The sequence below is a fragment of the Acinonyx jubatus genome, chromosome E3 (genome assembly GCF_027475565.1).
Source record: "Acinonyx jubatus isolate Ajub_Pintada_27869175 chromosome E3, VMU_Ajub_asm_v1.0, whole genome shotgun sequence".
NCBI lineage: Eukaryota > Metazoa > Chordata > Mammalia > Carnivora > Felidae > Acinonyx > Acinonyx jubatus.
The window spans coordinates 40,010,632-40,024,976 of NC_069398.1; the positions used below are offsets into that span (position 1 = coordinate 40,010,632).

Consider the following 14,345-nt stretch of genomic DNA (forward strand, 5'->3'; position numbering starts at 1 on the left):
ACTCCGGCCTCTCCAGGTCCCCACAAACTCTGGGGTCAGCTCCTCAAGTTTGTATTACCCTTATATCACCTGCCTGTTGTGTCACAGGCATCCGGGTTTGGGACTCTTGGCCTCGATATTCTCTTCTTTTTCACACGAAAAACAGGGGCCCGCCCAGGGTTGTATGGCGAACTAGTGGCAGACCAGACTGGAGCGCGGGACTCCTGATTCCCTCGGTCAGGAGGTGGAGTATTAGGTCGCCCGGCGGAACGACCCCTTCAGCGGAGAGAGGAGGCGGGTCTCTGTCGGCCCCGCCCCGCCCCATGGGGAGCGGCCCCGCCCCCGGCCCTTAAAGAGCGACCCGCCTCCTAGCCAGCCGACTCCGCAGCCCAAACCCCGGGCGGGGAGACACCGACGCTGCTGCCTCGAGACCCTGGAACCAAGGACGCTTCCAGGCCGGCCGGCCCACCCCGCCCGGCTCCCGCTGCCGCCGCCGCCCGGTGAGTGTCTGCCGGGCTGGGGCGCTGCGGGCGGAGACGGGGGGGCGCTAGGGGGCGGACTGTGCAACGCGCCGATCACGCGCGCGAACCCCCCCTATCGCGCGCACACGCACTCAGGACCGACACCTGGACCCCAGCCCCGCACGATCACCCGGGCGCAGGGCGGGCGGGCCCCGTGCACCCCCTGCCCGCGCCCGAGTCGACCCCTCCTCCTGTAGTCCCGGACAACCCCACGGCCGCGCGCGCACCCGCGCGCGCGCACAAGGCTCACGGGCCAGTAGCCGGCAGGGCTGCGAGCAGACAAAATAAACACCCCCTCCCTCGCTTCCTCCTCCCACGGCTGGGCCCTCCGGCATGACCAGTTTTATGAATCAAACCCCTTTGAGGGGATAGCCAAGCCATAGTCTTGGGTTACTTTTACCTCCTGGAGTGGGACACTCTGGTTCTGGGCCTGGAGCCCTCCGTGCCCCTGTGCAGATCTGGGCAGATCGGCCGCCTGGGTATTGAGGACCCTTGTCACCCAGGGCAGAGCAGGGGGCCAATAGGCATGCAACCCTGAGGAGGAGTCGGGGGTGGCTACGAGGTATTTGACGCCCCATGGGGCACGAGGGACAGACCTTGGCTGGCTCGGGCCCTTCATTTTCCAGATATTAGGGTGTTCTGTCTCTGCCTCTGCCATGGACAGGGCTCTGCTTGGGCTATGAACCCAATGGCCTGGAGCCAGCTTAGTCCTTTGTGTCCCTGGGCTGGCAGCTCTGGGGCCTGAGGGCTGCTGAGGTCCCCTGTGGTCACTGGCAGGCCAGGCAATTGGTGCCAACCATTCTGCCTTGCCCCCATTCGTTAAAGATTACCACACCAGGGTCACTGACTGCCTCTCCTGCTGGGGCCCAGGGGTGGAGTCTGAAAGGTGGGAAGGAGGAAATGGCCCTGAGGGTCCCAGTGTCCCCCCCCCCCCCCCCCCCCGCTTGCCTTTTGGCAAGGGCAGGTGAGGTTCTGGAAGAGGCACCAGGATGCAGAGCCCTCTTCTCCAGGCCTAAAGCTTCTGGGGCTGGGTAACTGTACTAAAATTTAAAGGTTCCTTCCCAGTCAGCTGGACTTTGAGTGTTGGGAGCATAGAAGGGTAGCTAGGTGGGTGCCCTCCAAGTGCGGTCCATTTGAACTGACTCAGAGGGTAGCGAAGTCCAGCATGGGCCCAGCTGTTGGCAAGGCCCAAAAGGGATAAAGCAGGCGGGTGGGGGGATGGGAGAGCAGTCCCCTGGGCTGGCTGTCTTCTCCCAGGGGACTCAGCCCCCAGAGCTTCTGTAAACAGAGTGTCAGAGGCAGGAAGAGGGCTCTGGTAATGAGCAGCCCAGCTGGATTCCCTCCAGACCATTATCTGGCCCAGGGAGGGGGGATGAGCACACACGTGCCAGGCTGGGGGCCTGGGCACTGCCTGTCCCCACCTCCCCCAGTTGCAGACTGAAACAGCTACCCTGGGACCTGTGGGTCCAGAGGGTCAGATGGGGTCAGTGGGGGGTTGCTGTCCCAGGGCATTTGCTTTCTCCACACTCTGAAAATGGGGGAGGAGGGATTGAACACAAAAAGCCAGACCCGTGCTCTCCTTAGGAAGCCTCCTCCGGCAGGCATGGAGATGCCCTGGGCAGGAGACGGGTCCACAGTCTCTTGACTCCCATTCCTGACACCCCTACTAATGCTTTGGGGGGGGGGGCTGGAACAAGTCCCACGTAAAGATAGTTGAGTCCCCATGGGGTCTTATAAGTGAACCCCATCCCTGAGCTGGGTAGCTCCTGGGAAAAGGAAAATGGTGTCTCAGGTGGGCCCAGGAGGCAGCTCCCACCTCAGCAGGCCAGCCAGCCAGCCCCCTTGGGGACAAGAGAGAAGGCTAGGGTGAGTCTGTCCCACAGAAGCATCCCTGACCATTGGCAGGCCCTGAGCTCTTGGAAAGGGCAACAGTGCCACCTAACCCGGTTAGTGACCCCTCCTATAAGCCCCCCTCAGCTCCCCTTAAGAGTCCCTCCCTGAGCCAGGGAGCCCAAGGCTCTGCACTGCCAAGAAAACCAGCTCCCCTCACTGCTGTGGAATTTGCAAGATTTCTTGGAGAAGGGGGAGGGTGTGTGTGTGTGTGTGTGTGTGTGTGTGTCAGAGCACAGCCCAATGGGCGTGTGTCTGGCGTGGGCATGTGTCTACGCGCGCGTGACTGAACAGGGCTGTGTTTGGGGGCGGGCAAGGGTGCTGCGGGAGTCTGAGTGCACCACAGGCGGACAGGGGCTCAGCCTTCTTCCTTTTATCGGTTTCCACATTCCAGAGTCAGCCGGATTGCTTTCCCTCAGCTGGCTGGTCCGCCTGGCCGGCCAGGCCCTCGAGCCTCCCCCACTTTTCCTCATTCCAGCCTCTCTGGGTATGAGGAGGCTGAAGCAGGCTTCCTTGAGCCACCTTGGTTTTGGAGAGTAGAGGCAGGCAAGGGGCCAGTTCTCCAGGTTGGGGATGGTCCCCCAACCAGTCTCCTCCAGGGGAATGCAATAAGGCTCTGACATTCCTCCGCGGCTGCCTGAGAGATTTAATTAAAGAGGGAGGAGAGAACTGGCTTGCATTGAGAAGGGGCTGGGGCTGGGGCAGTCACTGGGGCCCCTACTGGCCCTGGGCCTGGACGGGCAGCAGTAAGAATTGAGAGACCCAGGCACAGGAGACCGGGTTGTGGCTCCCCTGAGCCACTCGTGGACCCCAGAAAAGGCCATTTCTGCCACAGGGAAACTGAGTACCCTGGGCACGGCAAATGAGAAGGGCAAGACCCCTCTAGGGCCACTTACTTCTCAGTCCCTGCCTAGGCTCCAGACAACCTGGGCCCAGCTGGCTTGGGCTGGTGACCTCCCTTGGTGACTAAGGTCTTCCTCTGGCAAATTCAGGGTTAATTGCAGGGTTAGGGCCTTCCTTGATGAATGCTTGGCCCTGGGTGGGGACAGGGCAGCAAGGCAGCCCTGCATCTGACTGGGCCCAGCCCCCGTGGCATCACACCTGCGTGTGCGGATGGTAGCATCTGGAATGGCCCATTTCTAGTTGGGCTGCAGCCACCAAATAGCTTCTGGGGCAGCAGGTGTCGTCTCCCAACAGAGTGGCACCTCTCCTGACTGAAATGACATATCTCGCCGCCCTGAGGGCCCACTTGAGCAGAATGGCTTTAGTCACTGGTCTCCCAGCCCTGGGCTGACAGGTCTGGTAGCTGCCAAGTCATCCATGGTGCCAAAGAAGGCAGCCACTTGGGGCCAGGCAGCTCCTGCCTTGGAGGAGTGGGGGCAGTGGGGAGGAGGGCCCAGCTCCTGCTCTTCTAGCGCTGCCAGCCAGCCACACCTGCCACATTTGCTGGGGATCCACACCCCTCCCCAGACAGGGAGAGAAGACTGACATCCAGACTGTCCCCCTTTGCAACCTTCTGCCCCAATGTCTGTAGGGGCGACTCACCCAAGGAGCCTCTCCTACACAACTCTGCTGGGGCCTTATCCCAGAAGTTCTCATTTAATTGCCCCAGGTTAGGGGTAGGGGTGGTAGTGGTGGTGGCAGAGGGCATCAGGAACTTTCCAAAGCTTCGCAGATGATTCTCATGTGCAGCTGGGATTGAGAAACCTCTGGGTTATAGGTGGGAATCAGAAACCCAGAAAGGGAAGGAAACTGGATGGGGTCATGAAGTGGTGTCTGGGCCTCATCTGTAGAATGAGCAGAGCTGGCTGGGGAGGTACACAGAGTAAGGCAGAGAGGCGGAGACTAGTACGGACTCCCAGCTTCATCACAGGGTCTGACTAAGGCCCCCAGCCCCACCTCAGCCCCTTCCCCTGAGGGCCTAGGACAGAGATTCTGACCTCTCGGCTTTGCTGTGCCCCAGGGATGGGGAGATAGGCGGACCCAGCCCAGGCTCTGAGCCTCCTCAGACACGTCAGCGAAACCGGAGCCAGCCGTCCTGGCCGCCGGCATGGTCCCCGCCTGCCTGGGGGGTTGGCAGACTCCTGGGCTGGGCTGCTGCCAGGCCTGGCCAGCAGTACTTAGCCTGGGGGGGGGGGGGTGCGGGAAGCACTGGGAGCCAGAGGCCCAGAGTCTCAGAGTCTCAGGGTCAGACCTGCAGCACCTGACCCCTGCGCCCACTCTGCAGTGTCTGGCACAGGAAGGGGCTGTGCTGGCCTCATCTGTTCATCTGTCCAACCCTATTCCCTCACCACCCTTGTGGCCTTCCCCAGGAGCAGTGAGATGAGCAGCCTAAGGTCTGATGGGGTCACACAAATGCCTGGGTTCCACCCACTCACCAGTCCCTGCCTGACCCAGTGCCTGTGTGTGAGTGGGTGCCTCCAGGTGTCCCCTACACTCACAGGTGGGTGGGGGCACCAGGATCCCCTTGAGAGCTCCTCCCTCTGCTCCCTTTCCCCACCTCCAGGTCATAGGCTGAAGGGGGGCTGGCCAAAGGTCACCTCATTCCCCCACCCACTGCCAGAACTAAATACACCCCTCATCAGTCGGCTTTCTCCAATTCCTACTCTCCCACACCCAAGGGTGGAGGACAGAGGGCAGTCTCTGCATGGAAGCCTCCCCTGGACCCAAGGGACCTCCTGTCTGTGCTGAAAGTGGCACAAAACCCCCCTCACACCATGGCATCCTCACCCTGTATGTGCAGGAGGCAAGGCTCAGGTTTTATGGGTAACACCTTCAGTAACAAATGTTTACTGAGCACTTAGCATGCGCTCCAAGAACAAACTAAACAGCCCTGACAGTGAGGCGCTATAACCAGGACCCCTCCCAACTCCCCGCCTTCACAGATGGGAAGGGAAGTAAAGGGCCATGGCCAGGCTCTCATACAGCCAGGCTGGGAATGCGGACAGTGGGACCTTAAAGCCCCATCCCAGCAACTGTCCCCTGGAGGGCAGCAAGGCCAGCAGCAAGAGCCTGGGCCTCTGTTTCCTGCCTCTTTCCATCACACCACGGTGGGGCCAGGTCAAGGCAAGTCTGCAGAGTCCAGGTTTAAGAGAAGAGACCTGGACCCTTTGCCCTCCTCCCACCCCACCCCCCAAAGCCTCAGGGCTGCCTCCAAAAGTCTCCCCTCACCCTCTGCAGAGGGAAAGGTCCTACCTCCCTGCCTTGGGTCAGCAGATCAGATATCAAAGCCCAGGCCCCTGGTCCTTCAGAGCTGCTGGAATTGTAATGGCCAGGAAAGCCGTGACCTCCCATGAGAGACCCCACCCCCAAAGCACACACACACCAGAACGAGCCCAGACAGGCAGAATCACTCCCAGAACTTGTTAAAAGAACTTCCCCATTTAAAAACAAACAGAACAACACACAACTACAACTCTGGGTGCTCAGAACAACTCCAGGGAGTGAGGCAGGGCTGGGGTGAAAATGAGGCCCAGAAGTGAACAGGGACTTGGGAAGCTACTTAGGGGCTGAACTTGGGCCTACACTCAGGTCTCTATCTCCTGTAGCTCTAGTGCCCACCCCCTCCATGGTCAGTCTTCACCTTCTGGGTCCCTTCTGGGGACTCTGTGGTCTCCTCTTGGTGCCAGGACAGCCCACGGCGGAGCCCCCAGAGCCGCCAGCACCCACCTTCCCATTTCCCAAAGCCCCCATGCTGACTCCTCACTGGGCAGGTGGAGCAGGGCTCTACATCCTAGCTGCTGCCTGCTGGGGTCTTCCCAGCCCAAGATGCCGATTGCTCTTGTGACCCAGCCCCTGCTCCCCACCAACTCGGCCAGATTGCCACTCTATGGCTAGACGGACCTACAGCGAGCATCTCTGCCTCCCTCCCCCGTGATGACTTTATTGATTAAAGGGCCAACCGACTCTGGAGTGAAGCCCAGAGCCCAGGCTGATGCCTCCTCCGTGTAGACTGGGGAACACCCTCCAGCATGCACCCCAGGCCCCCAGGGGCCACGCCCGGCTGCTCTGTGTTTAAGCGCTTCCAGTCGTAGGAGGTGCTGCCTGAAACGCCTGGGCAGACAGCGGAGAAACAGAGGCTCTGAGAGAAAAACGCAGTCTATGGCCTCATGGCTGGGATGCCCCTGGCCCAGGTTGCCTGACTGGAGCATGAGCTCTTAACTACGACCTTATACAAAACCCAGAGGGAGCTGAAGCCACAGGGGTGGCCACGTGTAGGGTCCCCTCCCATCCTGGAGCCTGGCTGCTCCCTTCCTGACCCTGCCGGCCCCACGGGGAGGGCTGATTCAGGGGGAAGCGGCTCACCCCACACGTGAATGTGGGGGGTGGGGGTCGCACACAGCCCACATCTGGAGGCCAGGCCACACCCACTGCCTTCTGAGTCAGTGAGGGTGGAACGGGTCCACTCCGGGGAGGAGGCTGGGTGCGGTGCACGCAGCCCCCTCGGGACGGTGCCGGCAGGGCCAGCAGGGGCACAAAGCCTTCCAGGTTCTGGTCCAAGCGTCATCTGAGGTTCAGCACGAGGCCCTGCCCCAGCACTCACTTGGCAAAGGTGAGCTAGGCATGCTCTGGGACACACGGGAGCAGGCAGGGTCTCCCCTTGGGGTGGGGATGGTAGAGCCAGGACCTTAGACAGCCAGGGAAGGGGCACCAGCTGGAGGTTGAGGAAGGCCTCCCTGGCTGGCCTGTGAAAGGTGGTCATCAGTGTTAACTAGGGGGGCAGAGGCCGATGGCCCCTCTTCCCTGGCACAGGGGACCCTGCAGGCAGGCCGGGCCTGGGCGGGCCCAACCTGGATAGCAGGCCTTTACCTAGAGCTGGTCTCCCCAGTGACTTGTCTAGTCTGTCCTGGGACCACCTGCCCCCCCCTCTTCTGCCTCACATTGCTGGAGCCCATGTTCCTGGGGGAGGAGCCCGACGGAGGGCAGCAGGGCAGAACACAGGCTGGATTGGGGTGGGGGGCACGTTACCTGCCATGGCCTGATGGCTGGCAGGCATGGGGGAAGGGGAGGCTGAGGCCCAGCACAAAAGGCCCTTGTGTGAGCAGAAGGCGCCTGGAGGGGAGGAGTGCTGGCCTCTCAGGGACTCTAGGGGCCCAGAGAGTGGGGACTGCTGCTAGGGTGGCCCCTGGGCTCCTCACAGGAGCCCGAGTGAAGGGGGGCCCGTGCTGTGGCCCCATTCTGTCTTGAGCAGTTCCAACTACGAGCTGGGGCCCAGAACAGCAGAGGGAGCACCCCCCCCACCCTGCCCCGGGCTGGACTGGGCCCCACATCAGGAGGGCAGGACCATCATGGACTGCAGGCCTAGCTGCACCTGGACGTGGTTAAGGACCTGGGCTCCGGCTCAGATTTCCCGGCAGTGGGACGGCAAATCACTGCACCTCCTGGAGCCCCCCTCTCTCCTGCCATCTGGGAGCAATGAGAATAGTTTCCACCTGCTGTGGCTGCTGGGGGTGCCACGCGAGGGGACCATAAATGCTCAGTGTGCCAACAAGGGGAAGAGCTGCCTGCCGCTCCTCATTCTCAGTGCTCTGGCCAGAGCACACCCCAAGAAACAGCAGACAAACCAACCTGCAGAATGTTTCTAGGCCCAGCCCTGCTTCTGGGGCCACCCCGCAACCAGTGTCCCTCCACCTGCCCCGGGTCAGTCTGGGGAGGCCAGGACCCCCACCTCTAGATCTGTCATCACACCTCAGAGATGAGAGATCTGAAGACCAGGGGACACCTGCCAAGGGCTTAGGCCCTCCTCTGCCCCCTCCCCTAGGAGCGTCCCCCACCCTGGCCAAGTCCTAGCGGGCCCTCAGCTCCCATATGGGGCAGGTCTGACTTCATAAGTGGAAAAACACCGATCCCATAGTTTCCGTGTGAAGTCTTCCCGCCGCAGTCTCTCTCACTTGGAGGACACAGAGCGTGGCGGCAGGGGCCAGCGGCACGGGGCAGTCAGCTTCTCTGCTTACGCGCTGGCTGCCCGCCCCTTCTCTCCCAGACGCTGTGGGGAGGGGCTGCCGCTCTAGGACCCACCACGCTCCCTCCTGGCCTGTCCACCTCAGCAGAGGCGAGGGGGGGAGGAGGGGTGGGGCTGGAACTGCAGGGAGGGCACAGAGCCTGATGCTTTCTGACCACGTGTTCTCCCTGAGCCGCAGAGGCAAGAGGGCTGGGGTTAAGGAGAAGGGGATTTTCATGATCACTGAGTGTTTGGGGGCCAGCCTCCCTGTGCACACATCAGCCCACTAAACCCTGGTGACAGCGCAGGAAGTAGCAACTGATAGCCTAACGAAGTCATGTGACTGCTCAAAGTCACTCAGTGAGAGACTGATGGGGCCGGGGCAGGAACGAGGCCGGGGCACTGGGGACCTGACTCATAACTACTGTGTGCTGTCAGATTTGGGGGCAGGGAGTGACGAAGGGGGCTGGGAATTCCCTTCTTGGTCCTTCCTGGCGTGGCTGTCCCCTGGGTCCCTGACTCATGGTCTCCTGTCTCTACCACTTCTCTGCTCCCAGGACCCAGAAGATGTACCCCAGAATCCCTCTGCCCCCAATGCTGCCGCCACTGCTGCTGCTGCTGCTGGCCCCAGTCCCCGGAGTGCAGTGCTGCCCAACAGGCTGCCAGTGCAACCAGCCGCAGACAGTCTTCTGTGCCGCCCGCCAGGGAACCACAGTGCCCCGGGACGTGCCCCCTGACACGGCAAGCCTTTACGTCTTCGAGAACGGCATCACCACACTCGATGCAGGCAGCTTTGCCAGCCTGCCAGGGCTGCAGCTCCTAGACCTGTCACAGAACCAGCTCGCCAGCCTGCCCGGCAGGGTCTTCCAACCACTCGCCAACCTCAGCAACCTGGACCTGACTGCCAACAGGCTGCGTGAGATCACCAACGAGACCTTCCGCGGCCTGCGGCGCCTAGAGCGCCTCTACCTGGGCAAGAACCGCATCCGCCACATCCAGCCCGGAGCCTTTGACACACTAGACAGCCTCCTGGAGCTCAAGCTGCAGGACAACGAGCTGCGGGCCCTGCCCCCGTTGCACCTGCCGCGCCTGCTGCTGCTCGACCTCAGTCACAACAGCCTCCCGGCCCTGGAGCCTGGCACCTTGGACACTGCCAACGTGGAGGCACTGAGGCTGGCCGGCCTGGGACTGCGGCGGCTGGACGAGGGGCTCTTTGGCCGCTTACGCAACCTCCACGACCTGGATGTGTCCGACAACCAGCTGGAGCGAGTCCCGCCGGCCATCCGGGGCCTCCGGGGGCTGACGCGCCTGCGGCTGGCCGGTAACACCCGCATTGCCCAGCTGCGGCCCGAGAGCCTGGCCGGCCTGGTGGCCCTGCAAGAGCTGGACCTGAGCAACCTGAGCCTGCAGGCGCTCCCACACGAGCTCTCTACCCTCTTCCCCCGCCTGCGGCTCCTGGCGGCTGCCCGCAACCCCTTCAACTGCGTGTGTCCCCTGAGCTGGTTTGGCCCTTGGGTGCGGGAGAGCCGCGTGGCACTGGCCAGCCCGGAGGAGACACGCTGCCACTTCCCACCCAAGAACGCTGGCCGGCTGCTCCTAGACCTTGAATATGCTGACTTTGGCTGCCCAGCCACCACCACCACGGCCACGGCACCCACCACAAAGCCCATGGCTTGGGGGCCAACTCTCTCACCTTCCAGTCCAGCTCCCACCTGGCTCAGCCCCACGCAGCCTGCCACGGAGGCCCCCAGCCTGCCGCCTGCCGCCCCACCCACTCTGGGAGCTCCCCCGAGGCCCCAGGACTGCCCAGCGTCCATCTGCCTCAACGGGGGCACCTGTCACCTGGGAGTGCACGGCCACCTGGAGTGCCTGTGCCCTGAGCTCTTCACGGGCCTCTACTGCGAGAGCCGGGTGAGGCAGGGGCCCCAGCCCAGCCCCGCCCCGGCCACGCCGGAGCCGCCACAGCCCCTTCCCCTTGGCATCGAGCCAGCGAGCCCCACCTCCCTGCGCGTGGGGCTGCAGCGCTACCTGCAGGGCAGCACCGCGCAGCTCAGGAGCCTCCGCCTCACTTACCGTAACCTGTCAGGCCCCGACAAGCGGCCGGTGACGCTGCGGCTGCCTGCTTCGCTTGCTGAGTACACAGTCACCCAGCTGCGGCCCAACGCCACCTACTCCATCTGCGTCAGGCTTCTGGGGGCCGGGCGGGTGCCCGAGGGCGAAGAGGCCTGTGGGGAGGCCCGCACACCCCCAGCCGTCCGCTCCAACCATGCCCCTGTCACCCAGGCCCGGGAGGGCAACCTGCCGCTCCTCATCGCTCCCGCCCTGGCTGCAGTGCTCCTGGCCGCACTGGCTGCCGTGGGGGCAGCCTACTGTGTGCGGCGGGGACGGACGGCAGCGGCTGCCACTCATGGCAAAGGACAGGTGGGGCCAGGGACTGGGCCCCTGGAGCTGGAGGGGGTGAAGGCCCCCTTGGAGCCAGGCCCCAAGGCGACTGAGGGCGGTGGGGAAGCTCCACCCAGTGGGCCGGAGTGTGAGGTGCCTCTCATGGGCTACCCGGGGGCCAGCCCCCAGGGGCCCCTCCCCACTAAGCCCTACATCTAAGCCCGGAAGTGAAAGGCTGCCAGGCCAGGCTCTCAGCCCTGCTGGACCCGCCAGCACCCTCCTGCTGCCAGACCAAGGAAGTTCTCAGATCCCTACAAAGAGGACACATCAAGGTGAGGGCTGTGTGACCACAGCAAGATCCTGCCCCTCAGTCTCCTCATCTGTGAGATCCTGGGACGCAGGTGACCACCTCTAAGGTGGCGCTGTGCCTGAGTGCCTACGAGGACGGCATCTGCCCGGTTCTCTGCAACATGCACCTTCCCTGGGGAAGGGTGGGGCGGGCCCTGCCGTGTGCTGGTAACACAGGCCCAGGGCTGCCAGGCCCCCCTCCCAGGAGATCCTGGGGGCCAGTGAAGGAAGCCCCCAGAAAGACAGCAGAGGGAGAGAAAGGCTGGGGATGGGGCATGTGGCCCAGCCTCGGCCCCAAGGAGCAAAGGAACAAAAGAAACTGGAAAGACAGACGCTTAGGAACATGTTTTGCTTTGGTTTTTAAAAATATATTTATAAGAGATTCTTTCCCACTTATTCTGGGAAAATGTTTTTCAAACTCAGAGACAAGGACTTTGGTTATTGTAAGACAAACAATGATATGAAGGCCTTTTGTAAGAAAAATAAAAGATGAAATGAGTGTGTTTCTCTGGCATGGCCCAGGGTACCTGGGTGGGTGTGGAGGTAAGCGGGAGGCCAGAACCCCCAGGGTGGGAGGGCTGCCGCTGAGGACTATGCCAGGGTGGCCTGCCCTCCCGGGATCCTGCCCTGGGCTGTGTCTGCCCAGCCTCAGCTGGGGTGCCTGATTCAGTCTCTTGTTGAGACTGGGATGCAGGCCGGAGCCAGACGGGAGCTGGGCAGCTCCTAACCTTGAAGAAGAGGAACATGAGGGCAGCCTTACCTTGCCTAGGCCCAGTGGTCAGCCAGCAGGAACTGTACTGCCCCTGTGAAGCTGGGGAGGGCTCGTAGCAGATAAAGACCGAAAGACCGAGAGGGTCTGAAGGGACCTGACAGGCAGTTCACCGCCTACCTTCCTCTGTGGAGGGAGTGCGCCTACTGCAGCAGGAGCCTGTGTCCGGGGCCTGGCACAACACACAGCCCAGCCCTGCCTGCAGTCCTGATGCCCTTCTGCATGGGCTCGGGCTGGGAAAGCTTGCTCCCGGCCTCCTGTTCCAGCTGCAGAAAGGCACCTTGGAGGGGCAGCATGGATCCTGAAAGGCAGGAATCCTCTGGTGATTGTGAAGGGACCCAGCCAGGGCTATTTGGGGCAGGTGGCCCAGGGACAGGACAAAAGGTCTGAGTCTGGCTTGTGAAGACCTGGTAGCCCTGTGATGCCCCTTTACTCTCTGCATTTGGGATGTGCCCAGGCTTTCCAGAAACCCCGGAAGTGGGAGTGTTTTCCAGGAAAGCCGCAGGCTGTGTGGGGGCAGGGCCAAGGATGTAGAGTGCAGTTCTGGCCCAGACTGGGTGCTGGAAGCTTGGGAACAGGGACGGATACACAGCACCTTCTCCCATGACCGTGGGACAGGAGGCAAAGTGGGCCCTGAGGCCTCAGAGAGGTGCTGTGACTGCTGAGCGAGCCTCCCCGAAGCCCCGTGCCTGTGTCTCCTCTGTGGGTCATGGCCCCTGGGCCTCACCAGCCTCACCCTGGCTGGAAGGACGCAGCCCAGTCAGGTCTGGGGAGCAGGCCCTGTGGCTCAGGGCGTTGATGTCAGCGCCGAGTCAGGCCCAGCCACGCGAGGCTCTGGATTCAATTAGTGGCTGCTGAGGGTTCTGGCATGGGAAGGGAGGAGGTGGGCGGTGGGTCGTGTCGGGCAGCAGAGGATGGTGGCAGTGAGCCTGGGTGGGGCCCCTTCTTCCTGAGGCAGCGGCGGCAGCCCAGGTGGATTTCCTGTGAGCCTGGGTCCCATTAGGGGAGCAGTATGGCCAGGCCTGCCCTCCCCCTCGGCAGCCCTGTCAAAGGGGCCATTGTGGGCCCACGGGCCGCTGCTGAACACAGCGTGGCTGCTGAATAAATGTTTTCACTGCAAAGCCAAACCTGGCCTAGTGGGATGGTGGTGGGGGGGGAGAGGCGGGACCTAAAGAAAGGGGCTAAACGCTTACTCCAGCCCTCCCAAAAAAGGGATTTGGGGTATCCCAGCAGATCAGGAGCTAGGGGATGAAGGGGTGGGGCGGGGGCAGGGGCAGAGTGGGAGACCAAGCCAAGATACAACCCTTACCCAGGACAATGCCCACGGCTCTGGGGCAGGGTCCAGGGACAGATGTAGGGAAACGCCAATTCTGACTGCTGAGTTTTTGCTGCCACAGGCCCTGTGCCATACGGGCTACACACGCTCCCACTAATGCCCAGCAAATCCTCTCCAGAAGAGAATCACAGCCTGGGAGAGGTGAGCTGGCAGCTTGCTCACCGCAGGCGGGGATAGGATCCCAACACGGGCTCCCTGGCCCAGGATGGGGTGGCCAGCCACGTGGGCGTCCAGGAGAGGGGCAGGGCCACTGTGAACAGCAGAAGCTCCGCAGTGGGAAGTAGCAGAAACTGAACCCCAGCCTCCACCCTGCACAACCTGGCTGCTAGGGTGTTCTCAACAGAGGATCGACTTCTCTGGCCTCCGCTGCCTCTGAAGTAACCGGAGGAGAGACATCCCCACCTGCCTGTGGCTGACGATGGGTACAGCTGACCACTCCACCATCCAGAAGCACTGGACTGAGGCAGGCGGCATTTTTACATCTCCCAGTCTACAATGTGAGCTGCTCCTTCAGTGCCAGGCCCTGCTGCCTACCTTCCCACCTTCACCCTGCACTGAACACAGCCCCTGGCACATCTGAGGGACCTGCTGCTTGAGCTTGGCTTCACACATAGGCCCCTGATGTCCTGCTCTTCCCCTACTCTTGATGAGGTATGCTCCACACGTGATGGTAGGGGCTGTGACAGGGGCCCCTGGGAGGCGGGGGGACCCTGGGCTCTTCCTAGGAGATGACCGGGAGAGGTGAGTGCCTGAGCCCTGGCCCCCTCTAGCTCCTATAAGAACACACACTGCTTTGCTCAGATTGAGATGGAAAAGCTGTAAAAGAAACTGAGAGTGGGAGAGAGGAGGGCGGGTATACTGGAAATCCACGGCTATCCCCACATTTGACACCCTGGACATCTTCAGTCCCAGTCACTCAGCAGGCCTAACCCTCCAGGGAGCCTGAGGGGGCAGGACATATGCCACCACTACCCTGGTCCACCAGCTTCACAGAGGGCCGGAGAGTCCCCACTCCTCTGCCAAGGGTGTGGCCTGGCAGGGCAGGGGCCAGGAGTGGGGGGAAGGAGGGGGCGGGACACTGGCCTGGCCACCCATCTGGGAGTGATTTGAGAAATTCCAGGCCTTGCTGGCCCTGCGAAGCTATTCTTAACCGCTGTAATTACAGGGTCAGCCTTGGCC

General features: G+C 62.2%; 2 protein-coding genes across 3 annotated transcripts in view; one reads left to right on the top strand and one right to left on the bottom strand.

Annotated features, from left to right (window-relative positions):
* CORO7 (coronin 7) overlaps positions 1-14,345 on the bottom strand; it is a 56,669-nt gene that overhangs the window by 12,211 nt on the left and 30,113 nt on the right. The gene's annotated exons all lie outside the window — the stretch shown is intronic.
* Positions 322-11,560, top strand: VASN (vasorin). Its single transcript, XM_027043339.2, has 2 exons — positions 322-479; positions 8,889-11,560. The coding sequence occupies exon 2, from the start codon at positions 8,899-8,901 to the stop codon at positions 10,930-10,932; it is 2,034 nt and encodes a 677-aa protein (XP_026899140.1). The 5' UTR covers positions 322-479; positions 8,889-8,898; the 3' UTR covers positions 10,933-11,560.